The following is a 20,148-nucleotide window of genomic DNA, read 5'->3' as shown; positions in this document are numbered from 1 at the left end:
TGGCCACAGGTCCCAGGAGCCTAGCAATGGGCATTCAGTCCTCAGCTGGCTCTCTGAAGGGACTGTCCCAGTCCCAGCTGCTCCCATTGTCACTCCGCTGAGCCTGCTCACCTGCTTGTGGGAGTGCAGGCTGAGAGCAGACACCCAACCTGTCTAACCTGTCTGACGTCATCGTCTCTCCACCCACCCGGGCCTCAGGTCTCCAGTCGTTTCGCTTCCTGTCCACAGCTTCCGTCCTCTCAGTTCCCTCACGGCACCGACACCTGCTAGGGCTGAGCCTCCCTAGGCCCTGTCTAGCCTTAAATCGGCCCTCGATCCCTCCGGCTGCAGAAGTCTCTACCTTCAATGAGAGGAAGGGTGGATCCAGGTCTCTTGAGAACCGAGGGCTGAGGGCATTGAGCCAACGCATAGACCTGTCACCTCTGCCCTCGAAGACACTTGTGGCCTCCATGCGGAGCCAAGATGGGAAACAGAAACGAGGAAGATTATAACTTTGTCTTCAAGGGTGAGTTGGGGTCTATAAAGAAAAAGGAAAGCCTGAGAGAGACCCAGAAGGAGACCAAGAGAGCCAGAGGGCCCCCTCCTGTTTTTTTTTTTTTACCACTCAGCAGGACCCCCTCCCAGGGCTCATCATTCCTTCTGATAAGAAAGAAAGCTGCAGGGAGTAGGGGAGGATCTGTTTACTGGAGCAAATGTCTCGGAGCTGCCAGAATGCTCTGGTGCTGTAAGTAGTTTGATCTCTCCTTAATAATGCCGAATTAGTCTCCTCCGTCCCGTTCCTAATGGCAGCAGAAATCCCTAGGACTAGTCAGCTACTGTAGCACAAGAGATGGAGGTCAGACTTCAGAGAGGACTCCCTCCTGAGAAGAAGGAGAAACCAGCAGACTGAAGGGGAAGAAAGCCATCTTTCTGGGCAGCTGTACAGGAAAGGAGAGATAGGAGAGATCTATCCCATCATAGGGCTGGATGAAGACATAGGGAAGATGTAATGAATTGGAAGCGGGGTCTAACAGAATCTGGAGGACCATGGCCTTGTCTGTCTGTCCCTTGGCAGACCCTTTGGGCCCAAATACCAGGAACTGGGTACAACTTGGCTGGAAGTGTGCATGTATCTTTCCTGCTCCTTTATGTTGCCCCTGTGTTTGGCCAGTCTAGTGTTCCCCACCCTCTACCCCTCAACCCCACCCCATCCCACCCCGCCTCCACACCTCCTCCAGGGCAGGGTGGACTGGTAGCGCTCTGATTCCCTGTCCAGCCACCCCACCTCACTGCCCCTCCCAGCCTCAACCCCGCCTCACTTGAGCTGGGACTCTCAGCCGACCAGGGCTTAGGGAACCTGTATTCCCGGCATCTTTCCCAGGAACCAGAGATAGGGTAAGGGTACTCTAGGGCAATACTACTTGCAGTAACTACTGTTTATTGAGCCCATGCGATGTGCCAGCCACTAGTTCATTAATCACCATAACAACCCCCAAATTTTATCTTTCATTTTGAAAGCCTGAGAGTCAGGGGCCAGTCTGAGTTCAGATCTCAGCCCTGCCACTTACTAGTTATTGCAGGTTGGGGTCCCTAGAAGCAGACACTGAGAAGTTTGGGATGGAAGACGTTTACTGTGGGTCAGCAGCAGTGAAAGAAAGAGGGAGGATGAAGGATTGGGCAGCGGGAGAAGTCACACTGCAAAGCCTTGGCCAAGGGTGGGGAGCTTTGGGTTACCCTCTCCTTGCTCGGGCACTGGACGCAGGCTACCCGGGAAAGCTATAACCACAGGTGAGGCTGCTCTCTGCATCAGAGGGAGATGCTGAAGGAGCAGACGGCGGGAGGCTGTGTGCTGACTGCACTCCCTTCCTGGAAGGTGCATCTGGGCAGCACATCTTGTGTTTATCACACTAGCTGTGTTATCTTGTGCAAGTCACTTAACTCCCCTGTTAAAATTGGATGATACTAGTAATGGTACTTGCCTCATGGCATCGTTGTGAGGATCAAATGAGTTAATATGTGGAAAGCCTGAGATGATGCCCAGCACATAGTAGGACTCAAAAAACTTTAACCATTAGTATCTCCATTTTACAGATGAGGATGAGAGACAGAGCAAGTAGCTTTCAAAAGATCATAAAGTCATTATTGAAACCCAAATCTGTCTGACTCTAAAACCGTTGTCCTGAGCCTGTGTGGGGCCTGAGGGGAGTGCTCAGAGCCCACCCACTGGGAGGGATGAGATGGGGATGAAGTTCCCAGTAGGGGAGAGGCAGGAACACACACACATATACACACACATACACACATACACACATCCTATTACGTACACACACCCATATTGCTCCCAGCTCTTTCCTGCCTTACACAAATAAGGAATTTTTAAAGTTAGGATGCCTTTGTAGATTTTATAAACAAGGAAACTGAGACCCAGAAAAGGTGAGCCACTTATTCAGGGTTGCATAACTAGGCAGAGGCTGAGTAGGGACCAGAGCCCAGAACATGTGGCTCCCAGTCCTGGGGTGCCAGCCTGCCTCTCCAGAGCCACCCTGGGTGGCCACCTCTAATCCTGGATGTTCAGCTTGGGGCCAGTTGGACTGTGAGTGGCGCTTATATCAGCCCCACATTTTAACCCCCGCCCCCAGCTCACCCACGGTGGGTAAGACTGGGCCCTGGACGCTGCCCTCCAGCCCAAAGGGTCTTCATAGCCCCTGCGGTGGACCTTTGTCCCTGAAAAACCTGAAGGTAAAAGCACTGGCCTACCAGCAACAGTAATGACAGGCACAGTTTTGCACACTCACTGTATCCTGGGCAATATCTCCTTTACCTCTTGCATTTACCCATAAGACAGGTGCTGTTGTTCTTCCCATTTTTTCATGAGAAAAAGAAGGTCTGAGAGGATAAATAACTTGCTAAAGGACACACACAGCTGGTCCCACACCCAGTCCCGTGGTCTTAACCATGCAAGGCTGCCCCTTCCTGGGGACAAGTGAATCCTAATTCCTTGCACACACCTCCACATCTTCCCCCCACCCACAGATGTGTCACCTGCCAAACTTTCTCCTCACTCACACTTCTAGTCACACCTCTGCTCCCCATGCACAAACCTCCTACTTGTCCTACCAGCTCATATACATAGAGACATGCACAACGTTCTCATACTCCCTGGCCCAGAGATGTGACCCTCCCCCAGACCCCCTACCCTCGCCATCCACATGTGCACACCCTGCTAACCTCACAACCTCTGAACGCCAAGACCCATAAGCAGCCCCCAGACGTGACTCCATCACCAGATATGCAGGCTGACTCAGAAGCCTTAAAGTCCTTCACCCATTTCAGAATCTTGTCCTTTCTGCCCCGGGATGGAAGCATCATGTAGAGTTGCAGACAGTCTCTAGTCTCTGCCAGGATACCTGGCTCCTTCCTCAGTTTTCTGAGCTCAGCTCCCCCTTTCTGATAGGCAAAACCTCCAAGCTCCGCCTGGCTTGGAGCTGCTCTGCTCCAAGCTCAGCCTTTATCTTTCCACTCCTTCAGTGGTGCTGATCGGCGAGTCTGGTGTGGGGAAGACCAATCTGCTATCCCGATTCACTCGCAATGAGTTCAGCCACGACAGCCGCACCACCATCGGGGTTGAGTTCTCCACCCGCACTGTCATGCTGGGCACCGCCGCTGTCAAGGCTCAGATCTGGGACACGGCTGGCTTGGAGCGGTACCGAGCCATCACCTCGGCGTGAGCCCGGGGCTGGGGGACTGCTGGGGTTCGAGGGTGCTGGGAAAGTCAGGGCATAGCTCTGGGGGAGAGGAGGGTGGGGAGGAGGAGGAAGAGGCCAGGACACTCAGGGGTGTGCTCCTTGAACAGGATTGCGGGACGCCATGGCCCAGGTGAGGAGACACAAGTACCATCACTACAAAACAACCTGAGACAGGATGTAGAGATACCAACTGCTGGAACTGAAAATGAGTCATTGCCACCACTTACTCATGTCTTTGCTATGTGCCCAGGAAGGTACAAGGCACCTTGCATTGGGCATTTTGTGTAATCCTTAAAGTACCACAGGAATAAGGGGCTACAGTAATCCCTCTTTAAATACAAGAAGTTTGAGTTTCAAGCAGGTGAAATCAGGGTGGAGCTGGGATGGGGGCAGGTTCTGGGATCGAGAGAGCTCCCTCACTTGTGCACAGTGCTTTGCACTTGGCAACCTTAACTATCTAACCACAGGGTGAAGGGCTGGACCACGCCTTCAGCTGCATTTTACAGACTCAGAGGACACAGAGGAAGCAGCCTCCTGACACCAGACACAGAGTGTCTCCCAGTCAGTGTCAGGCCAGATGTGGTCTGTGTGTGTGTGGTGGGCAACAGCACCTGCCAGGGGACAGGAAGCAGGAGTCAGGTGCTTTGTTTATACATACTCGTCACTCTTGGACTGGTCACCTGACTCTTATGAGCCTCAGTTGACTCAACAATAAAATGGGAACAATTAGATACCACCAGCCTGAAGAAGCTCCATCTAACTCCAAGAGTGAGGCTGGAGGCTTGCTAGGATGCCTCAGATGATCAAGTCAGAAACTGCTGCTCTGGGAGGCATTTAGCTGGTCCTAGAAAGATGGCCACGAGAAAGGAGAAGGCACTGTGGGTCAAGGAGCTGTGTGAGAAAGGTCTTGGAGGCATGGCATCCGGGTGGCCGACTTGACCAGAGCCCAGGTATGCACTGGTGGATAGCAGGGGCTAAGATCAGAACAAAACATGAGGAAGCAGAGAGGCTAGGCAGGAGGAGGGAGCCGGTGATTTTGGAGAAGGGAGGTGAGTCTTCGGAGGTTCCAAGACCAGTATCCCAGGAGGGCGCTCAGCACTGGACATGGGACTTTGGACTGCCCTTTGTGCTCTGGGTCTCTGGACCCCAGTTTTCATATTTCCCCATCTCTGGTACTCATCTCTGGCTTTTGGCTTGAGGACTCTGTTCTGAGGTTGGGCCAGATGACCCTGACCTTACCTCTGTTCTCCCTTCTACCCCAACCCAGGTACTATCGTGGTGCGGTGGGGGCCCTACTGGTGTTTGACCTAACCAAGCACCAGACCTACGCCGTGGTAGAGCGCTGGCTGAAGGAGCTCTACGACCACGCCGAGGCCACTATCGTTGTCATGCTCGTGGGTAACAAGAGTGACCTCAGCCAGGCCCGGGAGGTGCCCACTGACGAGGCCCGCATGTTCGCTGGTGAGAGCCCACCACAACCCAGTCTGATGCCTCCAACCCCACCAACGCAATCCAAGCTCCCGCCTCCCCAGGCCCTGCTGGGCACTGCTCTCCTCCTAGGGCCCCGGCTTGGACTTCCTCCAAAGGGTCTCCTCCTTCCATCCCTTCCGCTCAGAGTCTCTTAGCCCTTCCCCTCCGTGACTCTGCGTCCTTCATTTTGTCCTACCATCTGCCCTGAGGTTGTCTTTCTGGGCAATTGTTCATAGTTGGTTTTAAGACAGCCCACCTTGCAATGCTCAGAGATCCTAAGTGTAGCAGGTGAACTCCCCTTGACCATCTCTAGTCACACTTTCCCTAAGAGTCTTCTGGGGTTTAGAGGCAGTAGGATATAGTGGTTCCCAGAGCCCAGCCTCACATCTCTCAGCCAGTGACTAGATGTGGGACACCAAGCAAGTTCTTAATTCATTCTCTCTTTCTAGGCTTCAATTTCCTCTTCTATAAGAAAGGGATAGTATTCAAACCTATCTCACAGGTTGTTTTAAGGATTAAATGAGCTACACATGCCAAGGGTTTAGCACATAACAAATGCACATTGTAAACATGAAGTAAACATTATTATTATTGCCTGTGCCCCCACAACTGATGGCGTGCTTCCTTTCCTGTCAGAAAACAATGGACTGCTATTCCTGGAGACCTCGGCCCTGGATTCCACCAATGTTGAGCTGGCCTTTGAGACCGTCCTCAAAGGTCAGAGCCCCTGCCTCCATTCAGCGCCCCTAGTCCACCCCTGAGGCTTCTGTGGGCAGTGGTAGGAATGCAGACACACAGCCCTCGCCCACTCTAGCTGATTCCTCAGCCCCTCTGTGGGCCCCAGGCTCCTCAGAGCCTCCCTAGTGTGTGCCCCACCCCCTCAGCGTGGGGCTTAGGGGAGGAACCAGAAGGCCACACTTCCCAGGGAGCTGAGTCTTAGTTTTTCTCCACCCAGGTAAGTAACAAGGAACCAGGTACCCAAATTTCTCTTCCTTCCAGCAAAATCCCCCATGATCGGAAAGGGGTGGAAAGGGGCTGCAGTGTGAGTATGGGGAGGGTGGGCTCTAAATCTTCCTCTGACCTGATCACTGCCCTCTGCCGTCTCAGAGATCTTCGCAAAGGTGTCCAAGCAGAGGCAGAACAGCAGCCGGACCAGTGCCGTCACTCTGGGCAGTGCCCAGGCTGGGCAGGAGCTGGGCCCTGGTGAGAAGAGGGCCTGTTGCATCAGCCTCTAACCTTAGCTAGCGCTGACCCTGTCCCCACTAGCTTTCTGGCGCGCCCCCCACCTCAGCCACCCCCAGCTCCAGGAGCTTTCCCTGCCCTGTGGTTCCAGATGTCAGAGTGGCTGGTTCCCTGTTCACAGCCCCGCAGAGCTCTAAGGTCTTCATGCCCCCGACCCACATATCTCTTATTATCTGTTTACCTCCTCACAGACTAGAGCCCTCAAATAAAGCTGTGTTTTGTATCAATGCCTGGCTATCCTGCTGCTTCCCGGTGCCTCCTCTTCATCTCTGTCCCGTCCTCTGAGTCCCTGTTCCCCCTCCCCCTCCCTCCATCCTCCCCACCAGACCTACCGCCCCCCTCAGGGCCAGCTGCCTCTGGAGTCCTGTGGTCTGGGGACAGTGCCAAGGGGGTGGGAGGTGCCTGCCCTTCCCTCTGCCAACCCCCAGGGCAGGTGGGGGAGGGAGGGCAGCATGGTGGAGAGGGGGTATCTGGAAGGCGAGACAAAGGAAACCACCGGCGGGCACCATCTGGTGCCCAGGGCCCAGGTGCCAAGAACTGAGGTCACTCCAATGCCAGGGGTGAGGGGAGGAGGCAGGGGGAGATGTTACAGAGAAGGGGAAGTCAGGGCCAGCCCTGTCTGTATGTGCTGGGGAAGGGGGTTTTAAGCCTGGGAGGTGGAAGGTCCAAGTCTTCCATCCCTCTGCCTGACCCTGAAGAAGAGGGGGTGTGATGTGTAGGGATGGGTTGAACCTGGTGGGGATGAGTGGGGAGGGTCTGTCTCTCAGCTCTCTGCCCCTTCTCCATGGAGCCCAGGAGCTGGTTATCCAGGCAGGGTCAGGTCACCCTGCCTTGCCTTGTTCTGTCGGACAGGGTGGAAGGGGGTCTGACTGCACATCCGAGGAATGGAAGGTAGTAAATGGGGAGAAGAGAGGACTGAGCACTTGGAGACTTGGAGTAGGGAGCTGTGGTGAGCAGACAGGAGGAGCCATCCACTTCCCGCAAGGTGAGCAGAAAACCCCACTCACCCCAAGGTGTTCAGACTCACATGCAGAGAAAGAAGCCAGAGCCTTAAGTAATAATACTTTTAATAAAATTAAGTTCTTAATAGCACATTTAATACATTAACCCTCCCCCTTCTTGGTTTCTCTGCATTTTGTGCAACATCACTTTGACTTGATTATTCATGGGTTCATTTTGTTTCCCGCCTTTATTTTGCTTTTGAAATGTTTCTCCTTGGTGGATTTGTACGTGTCTTCACTAGATGCCTCAAATTAAGTCTGACCACAATCCTACTCTACTTTCTACAGTGGAGAGACCATCCCCCCTGCCCCAGGGCTGTCTCCCCCCACCCACCCGACCCCACCCGCACCCTCGAGTGGGGAAGGGGAAGCCCTCCCCAACCCAGACGCTACCTCCCCAAACTAGCGGGGTTTCTAGGACAAAAAGAGCAGGGGGAAATCTGTCCCTAGGTGGGGTGAGAAGAGTAAATTGGGGAGAGGGAGATGTGTTTGGGTTCTAGGGCCAGGGAGGGGCATGACAGTCATTGGTGTCAAATGGAGCAGGCTCTTCTGGCCAACAGGAGCCCAGGGGCCTCCACACTCCCTTGGCTAGGAGGAAGGGGCCTGACCTGATTGCGAGCTGGGGTTGGTAGAAGGCAAGTGCTTAAAAAAAAATGAGTTGATTTCTCACAAGCAAAAGCCAGACTCCCCTGTTTTCTATGAGGAGAGTGATGTGCCCAGGGGCCAGGACACAGTGGATGACCCCAACCTGAACACTTAACAGATGGAGGAATAGAGGGTTAGGGTCAGGGTCACCCAAAGTCCCCTCCCCCTGCCTTTGTACCCTTGGGGGCTGTTCTCCCAGGCCTTCAAGGACAATGCCTCCACTCTACCCCAGTGGGTGGGAAATCCTTCTTGGAATCTAACTTCTATGAGACAATAATGCACTCTGCAAACATGTAAAGCACGGGCAGCTTTAAAGGAGAAATGAGATGGTGACTCCAACTGCTGCCATGGAGGTCAGAAGCTAAGTGGGATACTGGGTGGGAAAAGGGACGGGGGACAGACCCTCCTCAGTCCCACTGAAGCTCTGAGAAAGTAAGAAGTGTGTGTGTGTGTGTGTGTGTGTGTGTGTGTGTGTGTGTGTGTGTGTGTGTGTGTGTCTGCGGGTGGAAAGACCCACAAGGCTCTGGAATCAATCAGCAGTGGAGTGGATTGAGGTTACATTTCAAGGACTTCCTCAGTTAGGCCTGGGAGAAGCTAGCTCAGGAGGGTTGGAGCTGGGCAGTCTCTGTCCTCCCAGAGCCCCAAGAGGACACATCACTCAAGAGTAAGGGCGGCCCGACAGAGGGAAGGCCGGGATGGTCAGGCGATTGTGCTCTCCCTCCTCTGCTGCTCCTGGCCCAGCCCCACTCTGGCTGAAAAGATCAAGGTCCATCCTTTCAAAGACCCTGGGAACCAAGCCCCTCAGCTATTTGTCCTACAACTTTAAAATCCAAGCATTCTCAGAATCAACCCCAGCAGACTGGAAGGAAGCTCCCAACCATATCTAGCAACCTGCTCCCACCCCGGTATCTGAAGACAGGGGGGCTCAGGGTGGACTCAGCCACTTTCCTCCTCTATTTTCCTTTTCGTTACGACTTTTATACATTCTACTGGACCCAGGGGCCCTCAATGCTACTAAACTTTAAGCTATCTGAATATCATCTACTAAGTAACTAGTAATTCTTTCTTTTTTTCTCTAGGATTATATGAAATAAATTTGAATTATTATTATTATTATTAATAATTATTATTTTGTAGTATTCTTTTCTTTTAAACCCCTCGGTTTCTTTCTTTTTCTTCTCTCTCTCTCATTTTTGGTTAAAAAAAAAACAACAAAAACTATTTCTCTTAAATCTCATACCTCTCTGAGGGTTCCCGTAGGCCAGCTAGGCCTCAGTTCTGGACTTCCCCTCCTCACTCGCCCTGGGACAGGGCAGGGGAAGGGGGGCACACCCCAGGATCCTCAGTCCTCAGTCCTCCTGCTTCTTCCTTTCTTGTTAATCCCTTTCTTTGTTTGGCTCTGCCGGCTCCCCTGAGGGGGAGGGGTAGAGGGGAGGGGGAGCCCAGGGGGTGAAATCCAATCTACTAGCAGGGCCCCAGAGGGACCAGGTTCCCCTGGCCCCGGTCTCCACCACCCATCCTAGGATGCTCCCCCTGAAAAGCAAATGACATTCCTCCCCAAAAAAAAGTGGGGGAAAAAAGGAACGTAAACCCGAACATATATTAAAAACACTTTTTTAAGATTTAACTCTGAATACAAATGTATTTTTTTCTTCTCTCCCTACATATATTCTAAACCTTCTAAAGTTTTTTTATTTTTTTTAAGGATCACTTTATCATAAAATAAAATATCCTTTTCATATAATAAATTACCTAATAAAAAGTCTTTTTTTCATATTAGCCCAGGTTCTTTGCTACATTTATATGGTAATAAACGCCTTTATTAAAATAGAATATTAAATTATAAAGAACTGCTTTTTTTTTTTTTTTTTGCTATTTTTGTTCTCTCTCCTCTGTGTTGGTCGTCTATCTCGCTCCCTCTCACGCTCTCTTTCTCTCCTCTGTTTTGTCTCTCGCTGTGTGTGTTTTGCGTTTGTTTCTAGGTTTGGCTCAATCAGTAAGAGTGGGATTGAATTTTCTGAGCCCCCTAGTGTAACAGTCTTCTGCCTTTGTGGGTAGAGTGGAGAGGGGGAGGGGGATCCACAGACAGACATCCCATCTTCCCACCCCCCTCCCCGCCCCGCCTCGTCGACCGAGGGGTGCCCATTTGGTTTGGTTTCTATTGTACAGACATCTCAGGATGGCTCACATTGGCGGGAAGGAGGGAAGTTGTCACAGGCCAGTTTTCCCGGCTGTGACCTCCTTCCGCTCCCCTCCCTGGCTGGTGGTTTGGAGGGGAAGGCTGAGGAGAGGTGAGTTAATTCACAACAGGAGGAAGGAGAGGAGGAAATCCCCTCTGTACCCCCATCCCTGCACCCCCTCTCCATCCAGGAAGAATGGGACTCCCGAGCTTAAGTGCTCAGAGATCACCTAGAACAGTCCCACCCTACTATATACAAGAATCTCCTAGGACCCCCGAGGGACTCCCATCCCCCATCCTCTCCTGGCCCGGCCAGCGGAACCAGGAGGGTGGGAGGCTGGTGGCCACCCCAAGTGAGCAATAGGGAAGCAGCAAAGGGGGTGCAAGGCCTGTAATAATACAAGATTCTCACAACAGGCCGTGCTGCACCCCAATCCTGCTTGGCTCTGAACTGACCCCTCTCTGAAGCCCTGGCCTCTCTCCTCAACCACAATGAGTGAGACAAAGACTTCATAATTAACTTGCTAATAATGGTTTGGGTCAGGTCCAGAGAGGGGCGCAGGGAGTGGGGCACTGCAGCGGAGGAGGAGTGGCCCCTCCCTCCCGCAGCCTCTCTTACTGCCACAGGCCCTCTCCTGCTCCTTGAAGCAGCAGCCACACTACCCTGGCTCTGCCCCTCCCACCACTAGAAAATCCAGCCCAAGAACTGCTCCCTAAACGTAATGCCCAAAGATGATAAAGGTGGAGGCTTGACCCTTTATGTTCCCCAGTATTAGTCCCCTCCTCAAATTTTCACTGAGAACGGGGATACATTCCATCAAGAATTTGAGGTGTTTCTTTGGAGGAGTAGGGAGAGGGCCTCCAGATGCCAGAAGAGGAATTGGGGGGGCCATCTAAACGTTCTCCCCCTAATTCTCCCCAAGGGGATGGTGTCCCCAAAGCTGGGCTGGAAGGGGTAGGAGGAAGGGGGGAGAAATGAAGAGAAAGAGCAAGACAGGACTGATTGTGACAGCCAGCAAAGGGAAGCAAAGAGAAAAGCTCGGGGGAAGAGCAAAGGAGAAAGGAAAACCCAGAGAGAAGAAAGATGATGATGAGGGAGTGGAGGGAGAAACTGAAGAGGGCAGAAAACAGCATTCCTCTCCAGATTCCTCTAGCCCAGCTTTGTGGGGACAGACGAGTTCTGAGCCCTTTATTGATTGACATGCTTCCTCTCCATCCCCCCTCCCCCCAAAATCTATTCTGACTTCTCAAAGGGCCCCAACCACCTTATACTGCTGGAAACCCAGTAACAGATTCCCAAACATTCCCAGGATATGGTGGTGGAGAATCTAAAGGGTCAAGTTAGGAGGTCAGAGGTCGGGACCAGAGGGCTTGAGGATTGGAAGAGCACCTCTAGATACAGATGGTAATTCTCCCTCTCCCTTTCGCCACCCCTCCACAGAGGAAGGGGTAGTGTGACACACAGACGGGGAGGTGGAGACGGGGTTAGGATGCCTTAGGGGCCACCTCTGGCAAAACAAAAGTTTCTCTTAGCTGCTTCCAGATTGAAGGGTGTGTTGAGGTATCAGAGTTGTAACTCTAGCAAAATTTCCGGCCTGGTCCCCTCCCAACCTTTCTAGGACAGGGTGACCAGAGGCTCTGAAAGTGGCCCACCCTCCAGCCACCGTCGCCTCCCCTTCCCCTTCCCCAGCGAGCGAGTATCTCTAAGCACCTTGTCCCTCAAATTACTGATTTCCAAAAGGAGCTATCGGAAAACAGCTCCAGGAAGGCCCCGGGGGAGTGGCCCCAGGAGGAATGGGGCAGGGGGCTTAGGAAAATATTCGGATGGCTTGCGTGGCTGTGATGTGGCAGACGGGACACTCGGGGTCCGTCCTCTCGCAGATGCGTACCGCACACTCCATGCAGAACAGGTTGTGTCCACAGGGCACGAGTGCGGCAGTCACCTCACTCTCGAAGCACACCATGCAATCACGCCCGCCGCCGGGGCTCCGCAGGCCGCCCCCGCCAAGTTTAGAGAAGCCCTGGAGAGGCTCTCCCGGCGGACGTCTTGGCAGTCCCGCCAGCTCCGGCCCCGCGGAGGTGGCAGGAGAGCGATGCGCTCCCGGAGGCCCTGCACGGGCCTTGGCGGAAGAGGAGGAGGAAGAGGAGGCGGAGGAGAAAAGCACCGAGGTGGGCGTGGCGTTCTCCTGGCCCGCCCAGAGCGGGGGGCTAGTCTCAGCCACGCCGTAGTACACGTCCTGCTTGCCCACGCCGTAGCCCGGAAATAGGTACCCGCCGTAGCCGAAGTCCCCGCCTTGTTCGCCCAGGCGCGGGGCCTCGAAGCCAGAGTCCACTCCGCACTCGCCGATGCAGCCCAGGCTGTTTTGCCGGAAGGTGGAAAGAGGCTTGCAGCCGGGAGGGTGCACCCGCCAGGCTTCGGAGTAGCGGCTATCAAGCGCGGCGTCGGGGCTCCCGGCCAGGAAGTCGTTTTCATTGTTGTACTCGAGGATCTTGCCTGTGCGCACTGCGATGTGTGTCTCGATCTCTTCGCGCGCACGCTCCACGTTGCCAGGGGCACCGGTGATCTCGAACACCGGGTCGCGGTCCCGGCTTGGCGTGATAATGTACGTGTTGGTCTGCTGCTGGATGCGTTTGATGGTTGCCCCCTTGGGGCCCACCACCAGCCCCACCACGCGGTAGGGCACCCGCACACGAATGGTCACTTGGCCAGGGAGAGCAGGCGCCACGCCAAAGGCGGCGCCGGACTTGTTGCGGGAGGCGCGGATCATGGAGAAGTGTTCCGCTGCTGAGATGATTTCTCGTCGGGCTGTGGCCACGTCCTCCCGCCGCCCGGTCACCATGAACACTGGCTCTTCTCCTCGCACCGGCGTCTTGATGTAGGTGTTGGTCTTGGCCCTCAGAGCCTTAATCTTGCAGCCTAGGTAGGGAAGGGGAGAGAAAGAAACTCACAGGGCAAGAAGGTTTGTGCTGGGACCCATAGGCTCCTGTTCCTACTTAGATACCCAGCCCCCCACCCTTTGAACCCTGCTCCTCAATCCACCCTGATTGGAAAAATCCATTCATCATCTCTCAGATCCAAGAGACGTCTCTAGCAACCACAGACTACAAAATGTCCCAACTTTCCCTGGGATTCCATTCAGGACCTTTAAATTCATGTACTCTTTGAAATCCGGAAATAATCACTGACCCTCCCAGACAAGCTTCTAACCTCAAATCTACTTACTAACTCTTCCCCAACCAGGAGCTGTTCCCTCAATTTCTCTACTGATTTCTGGCTACTTAAAAACTCCCAAACCACTTAATCACCCCACCCTACCCTGGCCCACAATTGTAATCTCCAGTCTGTTACTGACCTTGATCTTTCCTCAGAACCCCAATGCTCTCAGCAACCCACAATCTACTCCTCACTTGATCTCCATTCATTAAAAGTGTCCTCCGGTCTACTCTGAGACCTGAGACAACTGGTCGCCATCTGATTCCATGCCCTCCACCCACTAGTGTCTCCCAGTAGGCTCCAAATTCATAGCAAGTTTTCAGCAACTGGTGGACTGTGAGAGACTGGGAAGGGTCTCAGGATCAGAGTTTCAAGAGGGAAAGGAGGCTAATGACGTGTGAGGGACAGCACCTGACTCCATGGACATTCCTGCCACCCTGCCCTCTGGAGGCAGGAGAGCCAAGATGGGCTGGGGGCTGATTAAGGTGGGGGAAGGTGTTCTGGACCCGTACTCCTGCTTTGAAGGAGTGGGTTAAATCTGGGAGGTTGGAGAGAGAGGCAAGAAAAGAAAGAAGAGAGGGAGACAAAGAGAGACAAAGAGGGAGAAGCGGAAAGAAAAGTGAAGGAGGCTGGGATGACCACACAGCAGTATAAAGGTGGCAGACCTCGACAGATGACCAGACAAGGCTCTCTCCTTCCCCACTTCCCTCTCCCTGCCCCTCACTTACGGAGACTCACATGCTTTCTCAAAGCACACATACTACATGTGTGTGAGTTTGCACACGCACACAGACCTAGGAGCCGTGAGGCCCTGTGCCTTTTTCTAAACAATACTTGTGGTGCAAGTGAATGCACACTTTCACACACCTCTCCTCTCTCATACACACGGATTCCCTGTTTCAACCTTTAATCCACCCCACTCTTCCATCCCCATCACGCCCAGCACAGAAGCAGCACATTCCTATACACGCCCACAACTTTTGCTCCCATTCGCATATAGACATGTTCACACCCCTCTTCAAATTCACACTCGCCATTCCCCTTCTCACTCCCCTGCCACACTACCTATTCCCCCAAAACCAACGCCAGTGGTCCTAGTTTTCTAACTCTGCCCCAACCCTCCAATCACAGGCCTAAGGTGAGCTCGGTTTTTTTCCCCCTCTCCTTCCTCTACTCCAGATGGCTTCTTCTCCAACCCTACCAGATTGGCATGTGGGAGGAGAGCGGGTTGGGGGCAGCTCTCCTCACCTTCAGGAGACCTCTGGAAGGAGAATTTGCTCCTCCCTTTTTGCCTTCAGACCTCTCGGCAGTTGAGAAGTCCTACCTGTTGTCAGGCCTACATCCTTGCTGCTTTAATGTCAGTAAATGATTGTTCTATTTGTGAGGCATGGAGGGTTAAAGAACAGTGAAGCCCCCACTCTTACAACTTCTACTCACGTGGCATCTGGTAGGCACCTGGGTTCTGGCTCTAAGTTTTGGGTCCATAAACTTACACGAGAGCTAAGTGTCTTTGGGGACTGGAGTTGGGGTGAGAAGGACGAGCTGGGCCTAAGAGTAAGGAGAAAAGCTAGAGGCCTGGAGGTGTGGAACTGGTGGTGGTGGACCTTGTTCTGGGTTTCAAAACCCTGAAGAAGCATCTCTTGAAGAGAAGACCCACTTGGCTTCACCTTCCTAGAGGTCAAATAAAGGAGCACTGACACTGCAGCAGGAGGAGGGAGGTTAGACAAGAGAGAGGACTTCCCTATACTTAAGGAATGAGGGGGAGGCATATCTTCTCTGAATAGGAGAAATCCCCCTACTTTTATGAGAGACAGGCCCATCTGATGCGGAGGCAGAAGAGGAAAGAATGACTCCATGAAATTCCGGGGCCTCCCAAGACCACCCCCACACCCAAGAAAAGATATCAGTGTCCCCACCCAGTTCCAGGGCTCTGGGTCCCTAGTTTCTGGCAACAAGAGGAAATCAACTTTTTAAACCAAAAATCTCGAGAGATGGAGTGCCCCAGGGGGATGAGGGCTATGCAGGGGAGTGGCCTCTTCCCCTCCTCCATTCTGGATCTCCCTGAAAAATCCCCCCAACCCCCAGCACTCCATAGACTAGGTGGGATATGGAGTAAACCAGCCCCCCACCCCCCACACCCACTTGCCTCCCCTCTTCTCCTGCCTCCAGACGGCCTCCTCTCTCACTCCCAGCCGGAATGCAGCTCCTCTATTGTTCCCCACTGTGGGACAGCTCCTCCCCTGCTCCTCCCCCACCCCACATCTCCCCAGCCCAGCCCCATTGCAATTTCCAAATCCCACCTCCCCCCACTCCCCTTTGGGAAACTGGGAGAGGGAAGGGTCCCCAAGATCCCGTCTGTTCAATCTGGACCCTCACCAACATTCCCACCCCCACCCGCCCAGGGATGCTGGAGCAGAGGAGGGTGTGGTATCAGACATACTACACTGGATTAATTCTACACCCCCCCCACCCCAACAACACACCCAGACACTTGTCCTTCACCAAATCTCCAGGTGAAGATTTCTTACCACACCCCCCCCGCATGCCCCCTCCCACCCTGACCTACTCTCTCACTACCAGAGACCCCTCTTCAGGCCTCTGGCCCCTTGCGGTGGCCAGCCCAGAACAAAAGCCTGAGAGAGAGGAGGAGAGGTCCACACCAGGACGTGGCACTTCGTTGGAGGCATCCCTTCCAAAACCCCATAGACCATTCAACTTTGGTGTGTGGGTGACCACAGGACTCCCTCCTCCCAGCAGCCCCCCTCCCCACCTCTTCCCCAGGCTGGGACCCTCCCATGAGCCACACCCCCTTCCATTCCTACAGTCAGCCCAACAAAGAGACAGATACTCAGTCTGGCTTCCCGGGCCAGGTCTCCCCCAAAGTCTGTAACTCTAGGCAGCTGGGGGTCTCAGGGGTGCCCCCTCCCCAACCCACTAGCAGATGCCAGAGTAGGGGCTTCTGAGTAACTCTTTGCACATTCCGCCAGTTTTTCTGGCTAGGAGTGGACACCCCCTCCGGACAGCCTCCCCGGATTGGGAGACAGAGCCCCCTCCCTTTTCCCTCTCTCCAAGAGAGGATATTTCTTTGTCTAAGGGCAGAGCCTAGGGGAGGAAGGATCTGGAGAACAGTACCAACTAGGGGATAGCAAGGAACTTTGTGGCAGTTGGAACCAGGGGAGGGGGTGAGTCCCCCTTTGTGGGGAAGGGACAGAGCCGGAGGCGCGCAAGGAGGGAGGAAATGAACTTTCCGTACTAGGGATGGGGTGCCCCCCACTCCAGTCCCTCTCCGCGGTCCCGGCGCCCGCTTACCTTGCCTGCCCACGATCTCGGCCACGTGCTCGGAGGTGGGCACGGGTACACACTCGGTGGTGTTGCTGCTGCCCTTCAGGCGCAGCTCGGCCTCTTTGTAGAGAGCGCAGAGCTTGGCGTCGCTGGCCCCTTTGGGGGCGGTGGGGGGCTGGGGCGTCTGCGCTGCGGGGGCCGCCGTCGGGGCGGCCGGGGGCGCCGCGGGCGGCGGCGGCGGAGCAGGCTGCGGGGGGGCGGCCGGCTGCGCGGGGGCGCCGCCCCCCCCACCTCCCCCGTCCTCGCCCGCCGTGGGGGCGGGGGGCTCCCCCAAACCCAGGAGGCAGAGTTGATCGAGAGCCAGCTGAAGGGCGCGCTCGTCTTCCAGCAGCCCTCGGTCCTTAGCGCTTCCCCCGAAACATCCTAGTTCTCCAAAGCCCCCATTTCTTTCCATTATTCCAGATACCACTAGACTAGGCATGGCGAAACAAAAGCTGGGGGAGAGAGAGAGAGGGAGAGAGAGAGGGAGAGGTGGTGGAAGGGAAAAGAGGAGAGAGGAGGGGAGGGGAGAGGAGAGGAGGGGGGTGTGTGGGGAGGGGGGAACAAAGAACTGGGGAGGGGGGAAGAAAGCGAGATAGAAAGATAGACCCTCCCCCTAAGCCCCCCTCCCCAAACACCCTGTAACCCGACTCCCCTCGCCCCAGCCCCCGGGGTGGGGGTGGGGGGAAAGAGAAGCAAAGCCAAGAAAGCAGATCTCCTCTCCTCTCCGGGGTGACGGGGGGCGGGGGGCTGCGGGATCTCTGCCCCCACCCCTCCCGCCTCGGACCCGGGAGTCTCTAGACCCCGCCGTCCAGACGCCCCCCTTAGGCTCCCGCACCGAGCCCCAGTCCAAGAGCGGCGCTCAGTGGCCCCCAATAGAGCCCAGCCCCTTCCAGCGCTCAAACTCTTTTGTTTTAAATGAACTGGATGGAGCAGCATGGAACTGACGGGAGGGGGGCGCGCCGGGGGCGCCCGGGGCATGCCGGGAGTTGTAGTTTCCCGCCCTCGGGGGCGCAGGGACAAATTCCTTGACCCGAGAAAGATAGGGATATGCCTTCGGTCTTTACCCCCGACCCAGAGGCAAAGCTGGGTGTGGGATGGAAGTCGAGGTCCCTAATTTTTCCAAGAGGTCGGCACGGGGAGAGGAGTCTGAATACAGAAACGGAACGGGTTGAAAAAAGGCTAATGGAGCGTGCCCCTCTCCCAAGACCGGCTCCCTCTCGATCCTGGCCGGCCTCTGGTCCCTCTTTCTTATGGTAATGAGGGCGAGAGGGCGGGGAGCGGTCCCGGCTGGGTCACTGCGGCTTTCTCTTTCCCTCTCTCCCCTCTCCCCCCTCCCTGCCGCGCTCCCTCCCCGCTCTCCGCTCCCCCTCCCGCTCTCCCAGAGTCGATCCCGGCTCCGGGCCGCGGGGAGAGGTTCTCCGCAGAGCAGACAAAGCCGCAGCCGCGATGCGGGGAGAACTCGCCTCTGCGCGCTGTGGGGGCCGGGATGGGGTGCCGGATTGGAGGGTGGGACCCCCTGGCAAAAGACGGGGTCCCTTCATCCCCAAGCGGCAAGCCATTCCCCCTCATCCCCTCCTGCCCCCCAGTCTCTGGAGATCTGAGAGGCACCGACTGGGAGGTGAGTTAGTTCACATCCTTCTCATCACTGGAGGGGAGCTGGGAGGGCTGTGGAGTGAAGAGATGAGGGGGATGAAGGGGTGGAGGGAGAGGAGAGAAGTGGGGGACAGAGAGTGGGGGGACATTCCACATTAAAGGAATGGTGTGACTTAAGAGTATCGGGTGAGAGCTACGAGCTTCGGGTGCGACGAAAGGAGGAAAGAGAGACGGGATGGAATGGGGACCCAGACTTGGGTCAGATCTGGGCCATACATATAGCTCAGGCTGATCTGTTCTTTAGCCTTCACCATTATTCCACTTTGCCTCACCCACCTCTCCCCCACTGAAAACCCATTAATTCAGCTCCTTTGACTCTGGAAATTTGGTGAAAGCCAAAATCAGTTTTAAAGGCATGAACTGGACAGTTGGATACTCTTAGGAAAGTTTGTGGAAGTTGGAGTGTAATGTAATCTTTTCTTCTCCTCTCACCCCATATCTTAAGCATTTCTTTTGTCATCCTTTTTATGTCTGGGTCTTTCCCAGTAGGAGAAAGGATAGCATTGCAGCTTGAGGGCTTGAGGTCAGACTTTTAAGAACTTCCCCAAAGAGTTTTATAAGAATGGGTGGGTGAGCTACAGTGGTAAGGTGTCCTTTTCTGGAGCGCCTTGGAAACCAAAAATCTAAACTAGTTTGTGAGGTAAAGTTCTGCTTGGAGGCTGGGGAATGGAGGAGATGACCTCATAGACCAGGCACTGTGAGGCCATGAGGGCTGAGCTGCGATGCCCATTTCCCTAAATTGATTCTTGGAAAGAGTCAGTTTGCACACCAATGGGAGAGTGGGAGCCAGGGCAGAAGATCTCAGGAGGGGGTGGGGGTTGGCACGCTGAGGGGCTCTTGCTTGTTTGCGCAGCAGAAGATCCAAGGAAGGGGAATCATGACTGAGAAACCCGGAAGGCCCCAGAATTGGGGAGGGGTGCTCTCCGGATCGAGGATTTAACATAAAGTTAACAACAAACCTTCTTGTGGGATTGGGCGCTCCCGCCTCTAAGCAAGAGTGTGAAAGGAGGAATTGAAGAGACAAGGCCCTGTGAGAGTGGGCTCTTCCCTGCCCTTGTCCCCTATCCTTCTGCCCCACGAACCTAGATTGGGGGAACTGTGGTCCCGGGAACTGTGGTCCTCTCTCTCCTCGGGAGAAGGGTCCTACTCTGTGGACCAGGTAACTGTTTTTAACATTAATAGAAATAGGAAGCAGTTGCATAGGACTGATTTTGTGCCAGGCATTTTTGTCACCAGCTGGTCTGAACCTTCCTGTCCCTTCTGAAATGAGACTCTTCCTAGACACCCACCCCTGAATTTACCCCCTTCCACTTTCCTCCCCACTAAACTAATTAAAGCAGGAGGTTAATGACCAAAGAAAGCCTTGGAATTTGGCCAGGGAGGAAAACAAAGGACAGAAACAAGTTGTGTGTGACTGGGGAGGGGACAGCTGCTGAATGGGAAGGGGCAGACTAAAGGGTGGGGTAGGGGAAGGGGCAGTCCCTGCTGGACCCCCCTCACTGATCCAACAAGGACAAATCAATCCCCTGGGTGTGTTCATGCACCACTGTGTCCACCCTCAGGGTCCCACCGATTCCAAGTATCCAAGGCCAGAGAGGCAACCATGAAGCTGGCACCTGGAGGGCAGGATGTATGTGTGTGTGCGCACTTAGTTGTGGGGCATGGGTGTGCATGCAGGGGTGTGAGCCTGCAGAT

At 54.5% G+C, this 20,148-nt stretch overlaps 2 protein-coding genes across 3 annotated transcripts; one reads left to right on the top strand and one right to left on the bottom strand.

The window, feature by feature from the left end:
* The first annotated feature begins 211 nt into the window (after positions 1-211).
* RAB25 (RAB25, member RAS oncogene family) lies at positions 212-6,665 on the top strand. 2 transcript variants are annotated; one of them, XM_072946378.1, is made up of 6 exons: positions 212-505; positions 3,508-3,703; positions 3,833-3,979; positions 4,993-5,186; positions 5,832-5,912; positions 6,303-6,665. In XM_072946378.1, the coding sequence occupies exons 1-6, from the start codon at positions 463-465 to the stop codon at positions 6,428-6,430; spliced, it is 789 nt and encodes a 262-aa protein (XP_072802479.1). In that variant the 5' UTR covers positions 212-462; the 3' UTR covers positions 6,431-6,665. The 2 variants fall into 2 exon arrangements, with proteins under 2 accessions (XP_072802479.1, XP_072802480.1); XM_072946379.1 differs by lacking the exon at positions 3,833-3,979 and having other exon boundaries at positions 214-505.
* A 1,297-nt stretch (positions 6,666-7,962) lies between these two features.
* MEX3A (mex-3 RNA binding family member A) lies at positions 7,963-17,330 on the bottom strand. The gene is made up of 2 exons (XM_006214749.4): positions 16,786-17,330; positions 7,963-13,179 (listed from the first exon to the last, which is right to left on the bottom strand). Exons 1-2 carry the CDS (start codon positions 17,237-17,239, stop codon positions 12,071-12,073), a joined length of 1,563 nt encoding a protein of 520 aa, XP_006214811.2. The 5' UTR covers positions 17,240-17,330; the 3' UTR covers positions 7,963-12,070.
* Positions 17,331-20,148: the final 2,818 nt, after the last annotated feature.

The sequence above is a fragment of the Vicugna pacos genome, chromosome 21 (genome assembly GCF_048564905.1).
Source record: "Vicugna pacos chromosome 21, VicPac4, whole genome shotgun sequence".
Classification (NCBI taxonomy): domain Eukaryota; kingdom Metazoa; phylum Chordata; class Mammalia; order Artiodactyla; family Camelidae; genus Vicugna; species Vicugna pacos.
Note: the sequence above shows the minus strand (reverse complement) of the source record. Positions and strands in the feature narration are given on the sequence as shown.